General features: G+C 41.2%; 1 protein-coding gene across 1 annotated transcript in view; it reads right to left on the minus strand.

Moving 5' to 3' along the window:
• LOC126474358 (partitioning defective 3 homolog) overlaps positions 1-23,644 on the minus strand; it is a 222,176-nt gene that overhangs the window by 25,641 nt on the left and 172,891 nt on the right. The window contains exons 22-24 of the mRNA XM_050101825.1: positions 20,066-20,234; positions 13,949-14,135; positions 6,507-6,774 (exon numbers count right to left, since the gene is read on the minus strand). Coding sequence (XP_049957782.1) covers positions 6,507-6,774; positions 13,949-14,135; positions 20,066-20,234 — 624 coding nt within the window. The remainder of the gene's footprint in view (positions 1-6,506; positions 6,775-13,948; positions 14,136-20,065; positions 20,235-23,644) is intronic.

Here is a 23,644-nt window from a genome sequence, read left to right on the forward strand (position 1 = left end):
TGTTTATTTGACAGGCTCAGAGATAGAAGGCAATAGCTGAAATCCAGATCAAATTTGCAGAGTGAGTGTCACACCACGAACCATCAGGGACAAATCACTAAAAGCTGGCCTGAGATCTCAAGTGGCCTTGCACTGTTTACTGTTGACACCACTCGACAGACAACAAAGACTTGCACTCCATACAGCCAGAGTCAACTGGGACACCGAGTGGTATTCTGTGACATAACATGATTCTCAATTTTGTTTTTGTTTGTCAGGCTGAGCCCCTAATACATCCTTAGATGACATGGTGATAGGTCATAGAAGGTGATTCAGTATCTCATTTTTCTCAGAATGATAAATGTCTTGTCAATTACAAATATTATTTATGAAATTTAATTTTTTATCTAATGGCAATATCTTTAATTATTCAAGCATCAAGACCAACATCAAAAACAAGGAATTTATTGAAGATATATAATCAGTGTATTAGTACCTGTCAAAATGTGACACTCTTACATCAATAATCTGCTTCCCCTGTTGTTCCCAGTCTTGTACTCTGAGGTGTACCCAGAAAGTCATCAACTACAAGGCTGTTTAAGGTGTGCGGTCTAAAACATTTGGATTGCCTCAATTATCCGAAAACTATGATCTTTCTGGCTCTTTTTGATCCAAGGAAACAAAAAAAAAAAAGCTGTGTGAACCACCGGAGGGGGCATGGGGGGAGGGGAACAACATGAGTTTTATGAAGGTGGGAGCATGCTGTCTTCTTGTGTTTAGCCAGGGCCTCCTTCACAATTGGTGATTTGTGAGTGGGATTAATAGCTGAAATTAACTTCTGCCAAGATGTGTGCTTCCCATAAATTATAAATATATTAAACTTACAGTGTAGCGAGTAGAGGGCACTATGCTAACTCCCCTAGTTTGCTGATTTTGCTACAAGATCTCCGTAGCTTCACTTGTGACCCAAGGAAGCATACATTACTAAAGCAATCGAATCGCAATACATGAACTAATTCACTCAATAACATAAATGTATGTAATGAAAAGAAAAACATGAGTTTAAATACCTTCACTCAGGAAACATCAGTTTGAAGTTAGATTATATAGTTTAATGGGAAACTTCAACATTCTTTAAGGCTGTCGCTCTTTTGAAATTGTTTGATGCCCATGGAAAAGGGATATTTCATGTAATGAAGAATCAGCATAATAACAATATCCATCACGTGATCTTTAATTTTTGAGCTGAGGAGCACAAGTAGTTCATACATCATTGTCATGACTAGCAGTCGTACAAAGCTACTATTGTTAGAAGTTGAAATGGGAATCTGTATGCTTAGTGCAGTAGAAAAAAGTCCCAGTATTTATTCTCTGGAAAGAACCAGTGTAATTATAACAAATATTTTTGACTTAACTGTGGTTTTTGAGGAGTTACCTATCTTTCTAAACGATTGACATATAAAGTGACTCAGTACACAACTATCTGCTATTTACTCCTCCAACAGCACCGATACCTTAGACACGGAGTTCGCAACTGGACAATCTTCAGTGAATAAGTATGTGGGGAGAACAAACTGAGAAAATGATACTGAAATTAAAACAGAGATCACAAAAGACAGTGGTGTGTGCTGACAATAGGTGTGACAATCCCCACCACCAAGCAGAGGGGCAGAATAGTGGCTCACACAGCAAGAACAGCAGAATTTTTTAACAGTGAATTGAATAAATGGAATGTATTCACAAAACAGTAATAAAGCAAGAAACAACAAAAATTCCTCAATGCTGTACAGCGTGCCACACAACACAACTATAGCAGTGCAAGATGATGAAAAGTATGTGTCGCTTGATCAGATGCAGTAGCTTGCTGAGCTGCAGTAGCTTGCTTAGCATTACTGCCATAGGGTATTTGTTTGAAATTGTCATGTTTTTTTGTTTCTTGGCATGTGTAGTGAACTGTGTTAAAACTGTATTTTACACATATATTTGAGCTAAGGAGGCAATTGTTCAGCTAGTATCACATGAAGTAACAATATAGCAGAACCACATGAACTATTTGGTGGGGTAAGCAAGGGACAGGAGGAAAGCAAAGTGGAACAAGACGACATATCTAAAGACTTGGGATTTTTAGACAGTGGTGAAATTAAAATGGGGGAGAGTATTATGTACAGCAGCACACCTTGTTTAGGGTCATGTGAAGAGTGACAAACGGAGGCTAAAGGTATCAGGAAAGTGGGAATACAGAGTCAACATAATACTTTCACTGATATCCTAAGGAAAGATGGAGGAGGAACAGAAGGAAGAGCTTGTAGAATTAATAAAAGGACAGCAGGAATGGCAGGAGAAAATAAGGTAAGTTAAAGGCCTTACAGTTACGAGTGTTGTTCCAAAAGAAAGGATCCCATATTTTTTACAAATAGAAAACATTGTTTATTGTTATTAATTTATACATCGTTGAAAAGCTTACACTTTTGTCTATTTTTAACATAGTCTCCATGTTTTTTGACACACTTTTGAAGACAGTGGTCTAACTTTTGTATTCCTAAGTCGAAGATGTCTCACGCCAACCCATTAAGGAAGCATGTGACCTCTGCTCGGACTTCATCTTCCCTCTTTAAGTGTTTGACACAAAAGTGTTTCTTTAGCTTGGGGAAGAGGTGATAATCACGGAGCTAAGTCGGGGCTGCACTGGGATGGGGCATGACAGTCCACCCAAATTTCTTCAAAAGCTCCTGTATTTGACAAGCCACGTGGGGTCGAGTGTTGTCGTGAAGAAGCACTACTCCCTCCTTCAGTCATCCTCTCTGGCGATTCTGGATTGCTCGCTGGAGTTTGGTCAATGTTTCACAATATCTGTATGAGTTTATTGTCATCCCAGGTTGCACGAAATCGATGAGGAGTACCCCCTTCCGATCCCAAAACACAGTCACCATAATCTTTCATGCTGACGGTGTTTGTTTGAATTTCTTTGCTGGCGGTGAACTGGAGTGACACCACTGACGAGATTGTTGTTTTGTTTTGGGTGTGTAATGGAACACCTAGTTTCATATCCAGTGACGATAGAGTCTAACAACTTCTCCTTGTTGCCTCTCCCCTCACATTATTGAAGACACTTGCAAGCAGTTAAGGCGTTTCTCCTTGTGTCCGTCAGTCAGCATACGGGGGATGCAGTGAGCACACATCTTGTGATAACCCAACGTTTCCGTTAAAGTTCTCTCAATTGTGCCATGAAAAGCTTCAGTAATGCATTCAACAAGTTCACGGACAGTGACTCTCTGATCACTGAACAGCTCACTGTTGATCCGAAACCAATGGTCTTCCACTCCGTTCTTCATCACGAACTTCCGTGCAACCATGAGCAAAAGCCCTGAACCATTTGCTGATGTGCTCAATAGACATGCACTCTTCACCATAAACCTCAGTCAGCTGCCGATTAATCTCCATGGGTGGTAACTTTCTTCCATGGAGAAAATGGATTAATGCACGAATCTCACACTTGGTTGGGGCGGTGATCAACACTTCCATCTCTGATGGCTGCCAAGACAACACTGAGCGATGTAGCAAACAGTGGATGTGCAGACTCGACAGTGGGGGAACCACTGTGCATGGCACTGTTGTTGGATTTAGCCTAGTACCTTCCCTCAAGGCTGTAGCTCATTGGGAGCCTTACTTTTGGTACAACCCTCGTATATCCAAGACGCAGGAGCAAACAACCAGGAAAGAAATTCCAAATTGAAAGCAGGATTATGGGAGCAATCTAAAACAACCATCTCTGTTGGGGAGGAAATATGAGTGGCTGCAGAATCATCTAAAGAAGAAAACATGTGAGTAGAATCCAATCTGTAAACACTATGCAGAAACTTAATTAGAATTGAGGAAATGGTGGACCATACAACTCAGTTGAAAATTAAAGAAAATAAATCACAAAGAAGGATACTAAATTATACAGGACTATATTAAAAATGAGTTTAAGGCACTGTCTGCACGAAAACTAGTTCTAAAAACTGAAAGAAAAATAACCAGAATTTGTGTCAGAGAAAGAGGTATAGCAAGAAGAACAAAGATCTGTATGAAAACTGCTGAGAAAAGGGAGTAAGTTTTCTCATAAATCTATTAAAAATCTTAGGCACCATCTGAACTATAGTAAACCTATGAAATGCAGAGTACTATTGGATGTATTGGTAGAGGGAAAATGTCTACAATGCAGGACCTTATTAGTACCTAATTTATGTATGCAGTGTATACATGGAGCAGACGGGATGACTTAACCTCAAGTGCACTGCTACAATTACAGTGGGGCGTACATTTCTCCAGCTGCCTCGGGAAGATATAAATTTGCCAAATTGAATTAAAAATATAATACTTGCAATGTATCTTAGCACCTAAAATTCTGCCGAGAGGGGGGGAGGCTGGCGATGTGGTGACAGAGCCCGAGGGGGGGTGTGGGTGAGGCTGGCGAGGTGGCGACGGAGCCCGAGAGGGGGGGTTGGGGGTGAGGCTGGCGATGTGGCGACGGAGCCCGAGAGGGGGGGGTGGGGTTGGGGGTGAGGCTGGCGATGTGGCAACAGAGCCCGAGAGAGGGGTTGAGGCTGGCGAGGCGGCGACGGGGACGGAGAGAGAGAGGGGGAGGCGGCGACGGGGACGGAGAGAGAGAGGGGGAGGCGGCGACGGGGACGGAGAGAGCGAGGGGGAGGCGGCGACGGGGACGGAGAGAGCGAGAGGGAGGCGGCGACGGGGACGGAGAGAGCGAGAGGGTGGCGGCGACGGGGACGGAGAGAGCGAGAGGGTGGCGGCGACGGGGACGGAGAGAGAGAGGGGGAGGCGGCGACGGGGACGGAGAGAGGGGGATGGGGAGGGGGAGGCGGCGACGGGGACGGAGAGAGGGGTAGGGGGAGGGGGCGACGGGGACGGAGAGAGTGGAAGGGGGAGGGGGAGGGGGAGGGGGAGGGGGAGGGGGAGGGGGAGGCGGCGACGGGGACAGAGAGAGAGGGGGAGGGGAGGCGGCGACGGGGACGGGGACGGAGAGAGAGGGGGAGGCGGGGGAGGTGCCTACGGTCAGAGGCAGAGGGGGGGGCCGGGAGGTACCTACAGTCAGAGAAAGAGGGGGAGGCGGGGGAGGTACCTACAGTCAGAGAAAGAGGGGGAGGCGGGGGAGGTGCCTACGGTCAGAGAAAGAGGGGGAGGCGGGGGAGGTGCCTACGGTCAGAGAAAGAGGGGTAGGCGGGAGAGGTGCCTACGGTCAGAGAAAGAGGGGTAGGCGGGAGAGGTGCCTACGGTCAGAGAAAGAGGGGTAGGCGGGAGAGGTGCCTACGGTCAGAGAAAGAGGGGTAGGCGGGAGAGGTGCCTACGGTCAGAGAAAGAGGGGTAGGCGGGAGAGGTGCCTACGGTCAGAGAAAGAGGGGGAGGCGGGGGAGGTGCCTACGGTCAGAGAAAGAGGGGGAGGCGGGGGAGGTGCCTACGGTCAGAGAAAGAGGGGGAGGCGGGGGAGGTGCCTACGGTCAGAGAAAGAGGGGGAGGCGGGAGAGGTGCCCACGGTCAGAGAAAGAGGGGGAGGCGGGGGAGGTGGCTACGCTCAGAGAAAGAGGGGGAGGCGGGGGAGGTGGCTACGGTCAGCGAAAGAGGGGGAGGCGGGGGAGGTGGCTACGGTCAGAGAAAGAGGGGGAGGCGGGGGAGGTGGCTACGGTCAGAGAAAGAGGGGGAGGCGGGGGAGGTGGCTACGGTCAGAGAAAGAGGGGGAGGCGGGGGAGGTGGCTACGGTCAGAGAAAGTGGGGGAGGCGGGGGAGGTGGCTACGGTCAGAGAAAGAGGGGGAGGCGGGGGAGGTGGCTACGGTCAGAGAAAGAGGGGGAGGCGGGGGAGGTGGCTACGGTCAGAGAAAGAGGGGGTGGGGGAGGCGAGGGAGGTGCCTACTGACGGAGGGAGGGAGGGAGGGGGGGGAGAGAGAGAGGGGGGGGGGGGGAGAGAGAGAGAGAGAGAGAGAGAGAGAGAGAGAGAGAGAGAGAGAGAGAGAGAGAAGGGAGGAAGATATTGTCAGAGTGGGGATAGTGAAGATGGACTATGAGAGGGGGAGAAGGACATGAAGAGACAGAGAGAGTGTGAGAGGGACCGATAGAGATGGGAGAGTGTGGTGGACAGAGAGAGATCGTGGCAACTTCAGTGTAAATATCATCTTTGAATAGAAATGTTCTTTCTGTTCATCTTATTGTGCATTTATTTCAGTTACCTTCTGTACTATAATGTATGGTTCAAGTTTCATAGTGTTAAGTTACTTGACAGAGATACATCATGGAAAAGTTACTGCATCCTTACAGTTTGCACACCAGTATACATGGGAAACCAATATCCAGACAACATGGACATACTAGTTCAATTTTCCATTATGTTAGTTATAGATTAAAGGTAATTACAATACAGACGATTGTATTCTGTAAGAGATGTAATAAATAAAAATAATTTAATATTTTATACATAACTTTAATTAAAATAAGTAGGTGTTTCTGTGCATACATATTTGATTAGTAGTAGACAAACCTGCTGCTGCTGTTGGTGGTTGTTTTGGTGCTGATACTGTTGTTGAGAATTTTGTTGCTGCAATTGTTGCTGTTGCTTTTGGGCAACCTCAAGTTGTCGCTGGCGCTGCACCAGTCGCTGGTATTGCTCCTGGATACGTCGCTGTTCCTCCTGGGCTGCTCTACGTGCTGCCTCCCTCTCTCCACCAGCCACCTCAGGTACTCTCGACATGTTATCTTCACGTCCCAGTTGTATAGGTGCATCAAGTGTTTTCCGATGCTTCCCAAATCTGCAAAACACCAATGACTGATTCATTAAGATATGTAGGTAAAACTCATAGTCAGAATTGCAACAGGACTGCCTGATAGACAACTACACACTATGCATGCCTAATGAATGCAACGGGAATGGATGAATCAATTGTCAGATGTAGAAATAACTTTCGGTGTGCCCCAGGGAAGTGAGTTGGGGCCATTTCTGTTCATGCTGTATGTTAATAACCTTGCAGACAATATTAATAGTAAAATCAGTCTTTTTACAGATGATGAAATTATCTATAATGAAGTACTGTCTGAAAGAAGTTGCATAAATATTCAATCAGATATTGATATGATTTCAAAGTGGTGCAGAGATTGGCAACTTGCTCTAAATGTTCAGAAATGAAAAATTGTGCACTCCACAAAACAAAAAAAAACATAGAATCATATGATTATAATATCAGTGAGTCACAGTTGGAATTGGCCAATTCATACCAATACCTGGTTGCAGCACTTTGTAGGGATATGAAATGGAATGATCACATAGGCTCATTCTTGGGTAAGGCAGGTGGTAGATTTTCGTTTACTGGCAGAATGCTGGGGAAGTGTAAAAGTCTACAAAGGAGATTGCTTACAAAAGACTTGTGCAACTAGTTCTAGAATATTGTTCAAGTGTGTGGGACTAACAATGGATACTGACTGTATACAGAGAAGGGCAGCATAAATGGTCACACATTTGCTTAACCCAAGGGAGAGTGTCACAGAGATACTGAAGGAACTGAACTGGAAGACTCTAAGATAACTTCAAATATCGCAAGGGAGTCTGTTAACTAAGTTTCAACAACCATCTTTAAATGATTACTCTAGGAATATTCTACAATGCGCCATGTATCACTCACATAGGGATCGTGGGCGTAAGATGAGAATAATTACTGCACGCACAGAGGCATTCAAACTATCATTCTTTCCGTGCTCTGTATGTGAAAGGAACAGGAAGAGACTCTAATAACTGGTACAATGGGAGTATCTTCTGCCATGCATCTCACAGTGGTTTGCAGAGTATAGATGTAGATGTAATTGAATGAATGAGTGAATGAATAATGACAGAATGGTTGATTTAGTCATTGGATTATCTGCATGATGTGAATGAGATGTCTTCTTATTAGTTTGTGTAGGCATCACTAACTGCAAATAGGTCACTGGGAAATTATATAGTAGCATTAATATGAAAGCAGCTACTTTGAAAAACCTGTTGCTTCCTCATTTACAATCAATAGCTCCTGCTTATTGTGTGTTGATAGCCTAATATCTGCAATATTACTAAGATTTTATAAAACAACAATTATCTATGTGCCAAAATATTTAGTTTTGTATTATTAATGAGGAGACAGTGCTCAGACTGAGTATTAATATGCAAGCTTATACAAGTTTTAATCTTTCCTACAGTCTGTTATAGTTTCCGTTTCCTTTGCACACATTGTAATTGATACTTTTTTTAACATTGTTGTCCATGCAGCACACATTTACTGTCTTCAGTTGATTTGTGTTATTTGTTGTTTGTATGCATTTTATGATGAAACCTGTGTAATGCAAATCTTTGTTTATGTGTCTTTTGTTCCTACATTCTCAGTCCAGCTGTCATCCGGCATGACTGGTGTGTATGAGAAATCTGGGCCTATCTCCTCCTCCTCCTTCTTCTTCTTCTGGACCATTTTGTAATCAGTTCCTGTTATGGCACTGTGGAAAGCAGCCAATGTTGTAATATGATGTCCTTTACAAAACAAGTATTTTTTGTGAATTCATATTCAAGACAAGATGGCACTGTTTTTTCCACTCTTAGTACCCATTTAATGAACATTGTCTGAATTTTTTTCTATTCTTTTCATATCTGCGATCTTGAGTTTTTCCCCATATGTTCTCTATTCCACATGGTATGACGTGCCACTGTTGCTTTGAATAGTGTCATTGCTGTACTTGTCAACAGACTGGTTATGTTTGGGATACTGAATGAGGTTTTGATGGCTGCCATAATGACGAAAACTGCTTCACAATGACCTGTTACTTAAAATGCAATTTAAAATAACTTTAATCCCTGAATCTAAATAATCAAATGATTTGTGGGTGGTATCGCCAACAAAGTATGTATTTTATGGGATCACTTTGTTGTCTGTCTGTCTATGTGTTAGCAACCCATTTTCTCAGGTAGACATATCAAGTTGAAATTTATCTCAAACAATGGAAAATCCAGGATGGAATGTAACAACATTATGAGAAGGAAAGTTGCTACTCACCATATAACGGAGATGCCGAGTCACAGATAGGCACAACAAAAAGATTCTCACAATTAAAGCTTTTGGCCATTCGCCTTAGTCAACACACACACACTCACTCACTCACAAAGGACTGCAGTTTCAGGCAACTCCGCATCTCTGCTATATGGTGAAATTTATATCTATGGTTCCCTGTTGGTGTAATATATGTATGCTTCTAAGTTAATCGAAGGGTGCAGTTTATGCCACATATTTTGATACTCACCAGCTCACTCATCAAAACCTGTTGTGTACTTTACATTGACCTGTAATCGTGAAATTTGGCAAGAAGCAAGGTTTCACAGTACAGCTAAGAGAAAAATTCCAAAAACTGTTAAACTGTAATTACATAACACAAAATGTGTTTCTTTTGTCATTTGTTATTCTACTCCAAAATTAAAATTAAAACATTCTCAAAAGTCTTGGAGTTCCATTATCAATAACAGACAAAAATCACTGAGATTCTTAATTCCCAGGATGGATGAACTGCCTACATACATAAATAAGTTTGTACAGAATCCTCAGAGGGCAAGTCCTACTCGCACCTCAGAAATTTTACTTACAGCAGTATTCTACTGCTCACTTTTTCTGAATGAATACATTCCTGCTTTAGCTGCATCAGCCCACTAGATAATTCTGTAAGACAACAAGCATTAAATTATGTAAAAATATTAAGATCCTCAGTATCTAAAAAATAAAATGTCTACAGGAGTAGATGAAGTCCTCATTTGTGTACTGAATGGAAGTAAATGCGAGACTAATTTCACCGCTGCCAACTTTTTCAAAAATATTTGGAACTGTTACGAAATAAAGGTTGGAAGGCTTCAACAAGTTTAACATTGTCACTAAATGCAAGTATGGGTTCAGAGAAGGTACCAGCACAGAGAAAGAAGCTGTAGGCTTTAAAAAGTGTGTATTAAAGCCACTGGGTGGATAAGAGCAAATTACTTATCTTTTTGGATCTGATCATGCCATCGTATTCCAGAAATTGGATGCACTAGGAATAAGAGATCTAGCTAGCCGTTGTTCAGATCCTTCTTAGCCAGAAAGTAGAAATTTCTGAATGTTTAAAATTTCTACAAATTGGTGAGCAAATATTTGTCTGATGCCAAAAACCTCAAAAAGGAAGTACCTTATGACCAACCCTTTTAATATAGCTTCATGATTTTCCAGATATTATGAGCTAGGACAAAAAATATAGTATTCAAATGACTAATTTCATAATCACAGAAAAAATGTCAGACAAAAGTTAACATAGCATGTTCTGAAATTTACAGATTCACAAATTTCACTGAAGTCTCACTTAATACAAAAAAGGACAAATGGCATTAACTTTGTTATTCAAATACCAGGATTTAACTGTTACAGACATGGAAGGAAAAAAATAGAACATATATCAAAAACTAAATTTCTGGGTATGATTACTGATCATCAGTTTAAGTCGCAACCATGAAAAGAATTTATCAAGCACGTTATGCTCTCTCAGTTCTAACCCCATTATTAAAATGACAGCACTTGCTCCCAATGAGCTGTTCTGCAAATGCCCGTTCAGCCTAAATGTATATGACTCTTGTTTGGAAACAAATTTGTGTGTTCCTCATACAAAAATATAACGCATGAAGGTTATATTGTGTAGATTTATGTTCTGTGCTAGGTTGTTGAGAGAGCTTGCCGGGCCTCCCTTTCTCTTTCACTGTGGTCCTCTTCTGCAAGTACATCTGATTAATTTGTTAAAGATTATTTTTTAATAAGTTTCAAATTAGATATGTTGTAACATAATGTTGCAGTATGGTGGCCACAGCAATCCAGTCCTTATCAAATTCTCATGGGGAATGAATCAATCGCTGGTGAACAGAAAACAACTCACAGATGTAAAAATCGTTGTGGTCACAGTAGTGTCAACATGATGGTAAGCAGTGAAATTGTTTTGTCATCATGGCAGTGTTGCAGAAGGACTAGAGCTTCAAGCAACCTTCTTAATGTGCAATTTCTCCTGACGTTTAATGCTGCACCGATATGTCTGCCCAGTGAGGTAAATAACATAAAAATGCCTGGGCTTGGTGTGGCATCTATGCAGATTATACTTTCGACATCTCCTCCTAAACCACTGGACAGATTTAAACCAAAGTTGGTACACATATCACTATCTGTTTAGAAGGAATTGCTGTGAGGTAAAGAACCATTCATCAATCAATCAAAGAGGTGGGGGTGAAAAAATAGTGTGGCCCATGAAGTGTGAAAACCAATAATTTAGTCATCCAGTATTTGAGAGCACTTGGAGACTTGCAATAAACTTTACACATAATTTAAAAATTTAGAAAACTTTTTCTCGCTGGAGACCCCCACCCCAAAAAAAAAACCTGATGAAAGGAATAAAGTTTATTGCTTACTACATTTTTGCTGTTCATGCAGTAAAACTGCAAAATGAAGCATTATGTTTTAATATATTACTTCCTTGTTACTAACTGTATTAGTGACATTTTGTAGATAGTATTCACATATACCACTGGATGTAAAATAAAAATTACATCATTGTACAACACTTAGTTCAGGATGTAGGGTATCATAAACATTAAGATGCAGCAAAACTACCTTATCATGTAGGATTTTTAAATTTATTACTTCGTTGCTACAAACTTTATTTGTAACACATTTCACAGAGAGTAGCCACATATAACACTGGATGTACCTGCAAAGTTTCATTATTGTGTAGCTCGTAGTTCAAGAGATGTTAAGTTACAGACAATGAGCTGTATGACTTTGAAACTACAGGGCGAAATTCGCTAGGCATATAGGTGAAATACGTGTACAAATACATGTAAAATATGTTAAATATACGTAAAATATATTTGGCATGTGCATATGCAGGCAAAGCTAAGAGTAAAAGGCTCATTCTAAACCCTTGGAGCGATTGCAATCAAATTTAGTACAATACTAGTTACCACCTGGAAAAAAATATGATAGGTGTAAGAACCATGAGCTTCCTCTAGGGATAGCTGTGATAACATGGAGAGAGAAGGGAGGATGATGAGATGGACAGAGACAGGAAGAGAGGAGGAGATGGGCAGAAAGAGGGGGAGGGAGAGGTAGGCAGAGAGGGTAGGGAGGGAGGAGGAGATGAACAGCTGGGGGAGGAGGAGATGGGCAGAGAGAGAGAGAGAGAGAGAGAGAGAGAGAGAGAGAGAGAGAGAGAGAGAGAGAGAGAGAGAGAGAGAGAGAGAGAGGGGGGGGGAGGGGGGGGGGGGATGGAGGACATGGACAGAGAGAGCGAGGAGGAAGAGGTGGACTAATAGAAGTCTGGAATAAATACATACCCAGACAATGCCAGGTACTCAGCAAGCGAATGAATAAAATCTCCTTATGATTCCATCTGCATCAAATGGCTGAAATTTCATGAGCTTTCAGTCAAGTTTTTCTTGACCATTACGTGGTTACTAATTGTCATGTTTTCTGATGGGGTATTTGTTGGATTGAACTATTATCCTTTAGAATGTTTGGCTTCAGGCTAAGAAGCCATGTAATGATGAAACCAATGAACGAATGAGTGTGCACTTCTGAAAACTAATAACTTTATCTAGGGAAAACTCAACCTAAAATGCAAGCCCATGAAACTATAACAACATTTTGAACAGCTTCATCCTTTTTTTAGTTATATGGAGCAAGCTACAGTGTCACTGATCCTCAGTCCACATTGAATACGGTGCTATAAAGTCCCCTATCTGCCTACACCTGCTTCAATCTTGTGATGACCAGATCTCACACTGGAGACTTGGACATGGGTCCAGCAATGCATGCTTATTTTTTTATCATGGCATATGTGACACTCTGTCATACTGCCCAGTTGTCAACAGTATTCCTCTGTACCCCCAGGTATTCTGGTGGAAATAAAAGAAAAAGCAAGAAAATGGTATCACTGCAGTTTGGGTACGATTCAATATGGCTTTCTTAAAACATGTAAGAGATACTGATAACCATGCACAATCATGCAGAGGGGCTATAATAAGGTACATAAAATGAAACCGAATAAAGGGTTAACAATTTACTGCAACGATTGCCACAAATATTTTATCCTTACTGATCAGTATCTATTTTACAATGGATAGAACACAATATTATTAAGCTGTTTCCAGCCACACGTTGCTGTGACTTAGTCTGGTTACATGGAAAAGAAAGAAAACAGAAAGCATATGTTTCTTGTGTGTATGGAAATTGGATTTACTCTGCAATCTCTTCCTCTTTCCCCTCTCAGTCCATCACCTCCTCCCCCCCCCCCCCTCTCTATTTCATCCTGCCACTTCTCTGCCACCCCCCCCCCCCCAATCTCCATCTCCCACAGCCCCTCTCTCTGTCTAGCTCCTCCTTTCCACTTTCTACGCTCATTTCCTCCCACCCCTTGTCCATCTCCTATCCCCCCCCCCTTCCCCCCAGCTCTCTCTCCGACCTTGAACTTGTTTAGTGTTATTCCAAGTTCAAATCGTGTAGAATGCAATATTGTGCCAACATTTTGGAGAAATCTGTGAACAACACCTGAAGATACACGATTTTAAACAAAGAACATTTACATTTTTATTTATATAGATGTAGAGAAGCATTTGAAAAACTACAATTTTCATAAATTTTAAACATGTAGACAGTTCTCTTTATTCATTTAAAAGAGAAATGAGGAAAACATGGTAATAGTATATTTATAGCAATTATGAAAGGACTGTTGACAATTTTCTACAATTCATTGTCTTATCCTTCAATGAAATTCCACCAGGACGTACACAGTTTTGAATAGGTGACAAAACTCATTATTTTTAAGTGTAGAAAAAGTACACTCCTACCAGACTTTGTATTCGCATGCAACTATTTAACATGTTAAGTACTTTACAAAAAGTTTGGGTATTGGACCTACCTGAACATGGAGCCAATGCCCTTGAGTAAGCCTGGTTTCTTCTTCAGTCCAGCACCACTTGCAGAGTTACTAATTTTCATTTTTCCATCAAGAACTGCATTCATGGAAGACTGCCGAGGGCCTCCACGAGAAACGCTGCACTCAGAGTCCCCCAGACCCTGCCCAGCTGACACGTCCTCCTCAGCAACTAGGCATTGGAACAATCGTGCTTCCACTGCGTAATGCTTCTCTACTGTATTGCAGTTTGGGGAGAGCAAGGGAGATACACCACAGGGTTAGTGAGACACACACCAGCACAAGTTAGGAGACAAAGCATGCTATCAGGGCAAGCCAAAGCACTATGCACAGCTCTGTTAAACAAAAATTAGTGTTCATATTAGCTTTACTAAAAGTTATTTTCATAATCCTGGGGGTACTGAAATAGAACCTGGAAGAAGTGAGAGAGACTGTCAACAAAGCTATAACCAAGAAATGCTTTACCAAAATACAATGCCATACAGGGACTTCAGAAATGCAAGTTATACTTGTTGTCACATGCTAAGATAATTGGGAGGCAACAGTGACTTAGTCAGAAAACGAGTACATGTTCCAGGTTTCCTGTAGACCATTCTGTTGTGGTACAGATAACAAGTGCATCACAGTGCGCGTCAAATAGCTTGGCAACTGGAAGCCTGCTCCAAAGCTGAAATACACGGGACATCATGAATCTTGCGGGAAAAATATGTAAATTGCACACTATAATGAATCCAATCCTACTGGATCTATTGCTCATTTACAGAAAGCTGCTACACCATCTAAATTTTCTCCAAATATGAACACATTATTATTTGTAAATCGTGTAATTCATGTTTGTGGAGGTTTACTAATTTTTCTAGCCATCGGATGTGATTTGTCCGCAAATGTAATTCTCCATTTGTGTATCTATATATTCTCATACTTTGATCTTACACCATAAAAATTAGCAGGCAAACAATTAACAGAAAATGCTCTAAAAATGAATAACATTATTTTTGCTATTTTTAAGCTGTATTTTTAAATGCAGATAAAGCATATGTTTTTATCTATGATTTTATATATTTCTTACTATTGATATATAATTGATATTGCAACATAATATGAAGTTTCCAATATTAATATTTACAAATTTTGTAACTTTGTTATCGTTATTATTACTAAAAACTTTCACATAAATTTGTATCTTCAAGAGACATTGTATACGCTATATCTGATTTATAATCTAGAAAATTTAAGTTTTTGGGGTGTTCTGAAAAGATTAAGAAACAGTTATACTACTTTTAGTATGTTTGTTTAGTGCCAATTGAGACGGTCTCATTTAGTTCAGTTAAGACTCATTAACTACAAGAGAAACTCTCAAAGAGTATATAATAAGCACTAAGTTTCATGGTTTGATATTTACTTGTGATATTGTGAAAATACGTGTGAAATGTTATGCAGAATGATGAATAAACCACATTTTGAGACAGAAGAATTATCATCTCCATGCCACATCATATCAAACTCCAGACCTTATAATTATACTGTATTACGCAACATTTTAACAGCTCTAAACACTGATGCCATTTTAAAAAGTTAAGTGAACTATTTACTGTTGTTTGATGTTCCCTTCCTTGCACTTTTAATGGGTGTTGCACATACACAGACACAATGTCTGCTTGTGTCCGTGTATGTGCGGATGGATGTGTGTGTGTGTGTGTGTGTGTGTGTGTGTGTGTGTGTGTGCGCGCGCACACGAGTGTATACCTGTCCTTTTTTCCCGCTAAGGTAAGTCTTTCCACTCCCGGGATTGGAATGACTCCTTACCCTCTCCCTTAAAACCCACATCCTTTCGTCTTTCCCTCTCCTTCCCTCTTTCCTGATGAAGCAAGCTTAAATTTTGTGTGTATGTTTGTGTTTGTTTGTGTGTCTATCAACCTGCCAGCACTTTTGTTTGGTAAGTCACATCACCTTTTGTAATCTCCCCACGGAAAATTACCCTCTACCACGCAATAATTAATAATTATCAATCAAATCATCCACATTTATTCACTTTTGGAAAGAGTGTGATCGGATTTTCTAGTAATATATGCGCCGACAGCTCGTCGACGCCAAGGTATTTTCTAGTACGTTTATTCTTTGGAATAACAGAGATACATATATGTATTCTCCATGGTTATTATAGACGGATAACTAGGACAGCTTCGGAAGTATCGGTTGGAAGATTGTCGGGTTGCTAAAAGAGACATATTTGCTCTTCTTCTCGCTAAAGCGAGCTATTAACGTTTGTGCCACTAGCGGGTTATTTGAAGAGAGAGAAAAACTGTAAACGCAAATTAAGTAAGACTTGGAATCAACAGAAAACGGAACATGTAATGGAGATGGATTGAATATACAATTTTCCTCAGAAATAAGGTTTGTGACCCTTTTATTCTAGAGTGAATGACGAATGAGTTCTCTGTCTGAATCATTGATGATTGTCTTGGCCCTGTAATTAGTGGGGAAGTTTCAGTTGTGATGAAGAGAGCCTGCAATCACTGAGATTTCATAAAATCGTCCAAAAAGGCTTCGGACACATCTGAAATACTAAATCTGTCGTAAAATGAACAAATTGTTCAAACGATCGATTTTCCCAACTGAATGCAGCGCTTAACAATAATAATAGATATAAAGATCTTTTACAGCAAGCCAGCCGCTGAATATTAAGACAAAGGGCTCCACCAGAGATTCTATTGGGCTGAGTTCACGTAATGAAATATTATATTTAAAACTGTATATAGATAAAGGACACACACAGAGAGAGAGAGAGAGAGAGAGAGAGAGAGAGAGAGCGAATAAAATTAGAGAAAATACGCAGAATCCTCCATTAGTATAATTGTTTGCCTGTCTTATCGCGGATCAGCCTAAAGATAAAACAGGAGGCCCTTACTTTACTGTACAGGTTTATGCGTGAGAGACATTACACCAAGTTAGCGGCAAGCTGCATTCACATACTTTCATCATTTACAGTATAATCCATTATACTTCGTTTTTATATATATATATATATATATATATCCCTCCCCCATGCATCATCACCTACCAAATTTGGTAAATCTGTACAATTAAAAGGACATGTATATTAGTGTGGATGTGTCACTATTAGTATTAATCTCAATGACACAGAAAACTACAAAAACATCTTTATAGCTAACACACCACTCAAAACTCTGTTCAGCTTTTCTGATAATAAGCAAAACACAGATATGTATATTTTCGACTACCAATACAAATTTTTTATTCAGTTTTATTTCAGCATTGGACTACTGCACCTTTTCAAACACTCCCAGATAGTGTCTAATGACTTTGTAATCTTTCCTGATGAACCAATTGGCTTGCATTGCCCCCAAACAATGATCCAAAGGATTAAAAGCTTTGGGACTCCAGGGCATGGAATTGATCCTATTCTAGCTAACCACGTGCCATCATAGCTATCATCTGGTGCATCTGCAACAAGGGCCTGAATGTGTCGCAGCCTTGTCATGCATAAACAATATGCTTCCTCTTATTTACTGGGAAACATTCCGTTAAAGCCTGGACACCTTTCTGAACGAAGTCCTAGTAGACACTAGCTGTAAGATTTTCTGGTCATCTACAACATATAATCTGAAATTTCTCCTGTGTCTATCCTGCATTGCACCATGAGGGTTTGCAGCTGTCCCAGACTTACTCCGAAATACATCACATGTTATCACAATGTTCCTTATGTTTATACCTCGATCTACCGATAGAGTTTGCGAAATGCTCACTTGCTTGTGAAAAGTATGAGGGAATGTTGACCAACTTCAATCCACTGTTTTTAATTCAACAGAAGATGTCTCTTAATGAGATGATAAACAGCAGCAGAGGTTGGATGACTTCTGTATTCTACTTGGAAATGCATTCTGATACAGCCGTATAGCCTCTCATCCATTATAATTTGTGAGGTCATACATTCATCGAGCTACCTGCTCATAAAATAAATAAACTGCCATGGGTAAATTGTAGACCTACCAAGTAACACTCCACTACCAAGCCCACAAGTACACAACTGCAAATTTGACTAGAAAATAATGCATTGTTATTGAGGATAAAATGAGTGAACCAGCAGACTGACAGTTATAAACACCACCTGATTCTCTAAAAAAGTGACAGTTAATTACTGATAGCAAACTTCAATCGCTGGATTCTGTGCCTAAGTACATATACCATAATATTTCAGTAATTACTCAAAAATAAAGTATTTTTTCTGATGTAAGTTTATTAGGCGCTTTTTTCTTGCTATGGTGTGAGGAAGCTCAATGTTTGTAGTATTTCGGATACAAGTTATCTTTGCCATTTGTTGACAGTTCACAATGTAAGTACAATAATCACTAAGCAGCAACACTCAAATATGTATAAGGGGCAGGAGAGGGGGAGGAGGTGGAGAAGGAATGACAACACATGCTTTGGTTGACTGACAAATTCTTGAAGCTAATGCATTTTTACATTTCACCAAACTAGAAGCTGATCAGAGAATTGTTAATAATCTATGAACAAGCCAAAATTAATAATTAAACTTGGATTTGCATGCAAATGTTACAATGTATAAAAAGAAACCCACAGTTTATACATCCATGTCACAGTTAACTTGGTATTAGAGTAAAGATATTAAAAGGACTCTAGATAATGACACATGTCATGTCCTTCTGCAGCAAACCCACTATAAAATCAAGGACTGTACACAGGACAAAGTACTTTGGACAAACACATACCACACCTGGAAATATTTTTAAAAAATAGACATGGAAACAGGCATAGAAAATATTCTCACACAAAGCGTCAAATCATTATTGTGAATATTAATGAGATTAATATATAGTACATAATGAAAGTTTTTGTTTAATTGCTAAACTGGAATTACTGTTAAACAGGAATCATCTTGAAAAAAGTTATACAATAATGTAATGGATGGAAAAGCTGATCAGGTGCTTAATGTTAACATTTGGAGAACCTTCCAATTAAATAAATAGCCTTCATTTTCAGTCAGTTTATAGACCGTTCTGTATCCAAGTTTGCAGCTTTTGTGGGTTTATATTTTCTGACTTTTTAGCATGTGTGATCTGAAGAAGCCAAGCTACTTAACAAGTCCATTATAAAACAGTTCAGATTAATAGCATATGCTAAATGAATTATGGTAGGTATGAGATGAGTCACAGAAGATGTAGAAAGTAAGATATTGCCAGTGCCAAATGCTGTTCAGATTTATCAAGTTGTAATAATAGATTATGTCTTATACATTTGTCATGGAAATGAGAACTTTCCATCGATTTGTTCCTCAATGCACCAACAGAAATGGTGGTGAGGTCTCTTATTGGAGCAAAGTTTGCACATGATTTATGACAAAAAAAAAAAAAAAAAAAAAAAAAAAAAAAAAAAAAAAAAAAAAAAAAAAAAAAAAAAAAAAAAAAAATAAATTAATTGTTCTTGGGCAGACAAATGAAGTTAAAATACTTATTTATAAAAGAATAAATAATGGAAATAACAATATGAATTAGAAATTAGTAATTACATGCTGATCTGTGTTTATGAGAAAAACTTCAAGTGTTGCAGTAATAAACCCGGAAATCATCACAACTAAAAACAGCTTAGTAAATCAGAGTATGGTAAAATGGCAGTGTTTCTTTTTTAATGAACAAGATCTGTAAGTAACTAATTTCTGCCAAAAATGTTGTAAACAAATTATTGCCTAAGAATGTCATGCTGGCACAAGAGGAAGCAGCATCAGCTTAGTAATCAGAAGCATGGGCTCTTCATAACAAAAATTCCCTCCTTAGTTGACATTAATATTCTTTTAATCACCTGACTTTGACTGGAGATAAAGCTCATGGGGTTCCCCTTAATTTGTAAAATTTGATACATCCTGAAAGGGAGCTCATTTGACACCACTGAAGATATAATGCATATTCCTTTGTTAAGTTTTATTGATCACTACAATGAAATAATAAAATATGATTTTGATATTCAAATGAATAAATTACTTTTAAGGAAGTGCTGGAGATACCCTTAATCTTTGACATCTATGAAAGCTTTTATGTAAACTAATATTACATCAGGAATACTTACGAGTTTCCATATCCAATGCTCGAGCCCGAACATCAGCCAGAGGTGCCTCATAACTGCGATCCACTGCTGCGCGGAAGCTTTCATTACACCCACGGCCCCTTACCACACGCACAACCCCCTGTGCATTACGATAGGTGTAGGCTGGATCACAGTCTTCCTGCATCTGGATCTGAAAATGTACAATACTTGTGAGATGGGTCAGTTACATTAGTAATGGACTTCCTCACTGTTTTCCCTGGAGGCATCTGGGGAGCTTTGCGCTCTAATTTTTCTTTTGCAGAAATGTTATATTTTAGTCACTGATGATAAAGGCTTTGTATCTCCTTGTTATGCCTTGTCTGATGCTGCGGAAGTTCTTCAGAACATTGCTTAACTGTTTCACTATGCAGTTCCCTCAGGCCTTATTATAATGTTTTACTTAAAGGTTTGATACTACCTGCTGGCTAGTGGACTCTCTTCAGTGCAACAGCCTTATTCTGGCTTAATATTACTACCACTGAATAGAAAATAAAAGGATGTGAAGATTTTAAAGTGAAAGAGTGATATAACCTATTTCATAACACCCACTCTTTGTAACTTTCTATGGAAAAACTACATCAGATGCTTATCATATTTAGACCCCCATCTCTTTCCTTAATTCTGGAGAGTATATTCCTCAGAAATGTAGTTATTTTACATTGAACCAGGTCTAGCTATAATTAGTTTATTGTTTTTACAATGATATTTTTCAAGGTCCACATTCAGGATCAGAACATCAGCCTTCATAACTGAAACGTAATTTAACTTTTGATGTAACTCTTCAGGCTTTCCCGGCGATCTAATGATATCTTGGGTTGTCGGGTGTTCTGCCGAATATCAGCATCGTACTTGCATGATATTTCAGTCACGTAGCTCGTGACCTTCATCAGGTGCGACCTGAGACTGCTCCTCGAGTGGACCTGGTCCAGTATTTATGCCTATGGCCTTCCCCCTCCACCAATGGCTGGAGGCACTTCCTCTGTGGTCCACGCCCATTCCCTGCGACCTGCTGGAGCGTTGCTGCTCCGTTTTCCATCTGCTGCGGTTCTAGGTGTTGGGACAGTGTTATAAGAGAATCGATAGAAATTAAAATGGCTGACGATCTTATGAACCGTGACACAGGGTACCAGCTAAGCAGAGCCTGGGAACCGGCTCTGGAATTGTTAAAGGAGCAACGGGGCCAGCTGCAACACTACACAAACAGAAGAACCAGAGACATGGAGATGGAAAACGAGCCCCTGACGGACTGCCAGGTGCACCAGACCGAAGATGGAACACCCAGAAGTGGGACTGGTGGGCGCGGACCACAGAGGGAACATCCAGAGCCACAGCGGACGAAAAACGGAGCGGCAACGCTCCAACAGGTCGTGGTGAGCGGGCGCGGACCACAGTGGGAACGCTTGGTACCCCAGACCGTAGATGAAACCCCCAGGATCGGGTTTGGTGGGCGCGGACCGCAGAGGGAACACCTAGAACCGCAGCGGACGGAAAACGGAGCAGCAACGCTCCAGCAGGTCGCAGGGAATGGGCGCAGACCACAGAGGAAGCTCCTGCAGCCGTTGATGGAGGGGGAAGGCCATAGGCATAAATACTGGACTAGGTCCACTCGAGGAGCAGTCTCAGGTCGCACCTGATGAAGGTCACGAGCTACTTGACCGAAATATCATGCAAGTACGACGCTGATATCCGGCAGAACACCCGGCAAACCAAGATGTCATTAGATCGCCGGGAAAGCCTGAAGAGTTACATCAAAAGTCTCTACAGGGAGGAGATGTATCAGAATATCAAGAAGCTGGACAAGCTACGGCAGAAGAAAGGGAAGATGCCGAGTTCTCTCAGTTTTTTGCTGAGGTGTCGAGATGGAGAAGTAGTACCAGTGTTTGCCAGAATTAAGCATCACATCAACTCCAGAGCGGCGAACAAGGTAAAACGCAGAGCTAGCATGGCACTGGTGAGAGAGAGGATTCGAGATATGCGCTACAGGTTAGATGTTGTGGCCAGGGAGCTGTTACACATTCATCTGTACATGGCAGCCTCCTTAACAAGAGAAGATTGGGATTGGGTAGAACATGCCTCCAGTCTTTAGCTGGGTGTGCTAGAAGGAATGCCTCATCTTGCCAATCTGCAAAGTTTGACTGCATGAGTAAGAAAGCACAGCAGATGGAAGAGACACACACTGTGACGAATGTGAGTGGCATACAGTTTGATGATACAACCTTACAGGTACTCAGCAAGAGTCTCAACTTTGCTACGACCCCTAGAAACGTACCCATTTCAGGTTTCATCAGTGCAGTAGAGCAAGTTGCAGCCACACTTCCACTTGATGTGGCAGAGGAAGTGCGCTGAGAGCCTGCAGGGTCCTCACCAAGGCCAGGCCACCGAAATCGAACATCACAACCGAGGAGAGGCTTGCACTCAAGAAACTATGGGAAAACAACAGCATTGTGGCACTGCCAGCAGACAAAGGGAACTCCACTGTCATCTTGCAGCGGGTGGATTATGATGAGAAAGTACGCCAACTTCTGGAGGACCCTGCATACAGAATTCTGGAGTGTGACCCCACGGACAAGGTGGCCAAGAAGACTAGTGCTCTCTTGAAGGAAACAGGGATGCCCGATAAGATCATCAGACAACTACGGGAAAAAGCGCCAGTGCCACCTAGACTGTATGGTCTGCCTAAAATACACAAGGAGGGCGTGCCCCTACGTCCTATTGTCAGTAATATTGGGGCACCTACGTACACAACAGCCAAGTACTTGAAAGGTCTCCTGTCTCCATATGTGGGGAAATGTATTCACCACATCCGCAACTCAGAAGATTTCCTGCAACGCCTCAAGCAACTGCCCATCACAGATTCGGACATCATGGTTAGTTTTGATGTGGTATTGCTGTTCACCAGGATCCCACTGAAGGACTCACTAGAACTGATTGCAGAGAAATTTGACGGTGCTCTGTTGGACCTGTTCAGTCATACACTGACATCCACGTATTTCCTGTACAGAAACCAATATTACGAGCAAACTGAAGGTGTAGCTATGGGCAGCCCACTGTCCCCTGTGGTTGCCAACATGTTTATGGAGAGTTTTGAGGAGAGGGCATTGGAGATAGCCACATTTAACCCCACATGCTTCTTTAGGTAAGTGGATGACACCTTCATGATCTGGCCACATGGGATGGACAGGCTCAATGAGTTTCTTGAACATCTTAACTCATGCCACCCTAATATCAAGTTCACCATGGAACTGGAGAAGAATGGCCAGCTGCCATTTCTGGATGTACTAGTCCAGAGGAAAGCAAATCGATCAATTGGCCACAGTGTGTACCGAAAACCAACACACACTGATTTATATCTGCAGGCCAGCAGCTGTCACCACCCTGCACAGAAGAATGGGGTTCTGAAGACTTTGGTCCACAGAGCATGTGCCCTGTCAGACCAAGAGAATCTACCTATAGAGATAGAACGTCTCAAAACAGTTTTCTCCAAGAATGGATACACGGACAGACAAATTGAGAGGGCACTCCAACCAGCCACTATACCACAGGTTCCTGAAGAAGACCAAG

Source organism: Schistocerca serialis, chromosome 4, assembly GCF_023864345.2.
Source record: "Schistocerca serialis cubense isolate TAMUIC-IGC-003099 chromosome 4, iqSchSeri2.2, whole genome shotgun sequence".
Classification (NCBI taxonomy): domain Eukaryota; kingdom Metazoa; phylum Arthropoda; class Insecta; order Orthoptera; family Acrididae; genus Schistocerca; species Schistocerca serialis.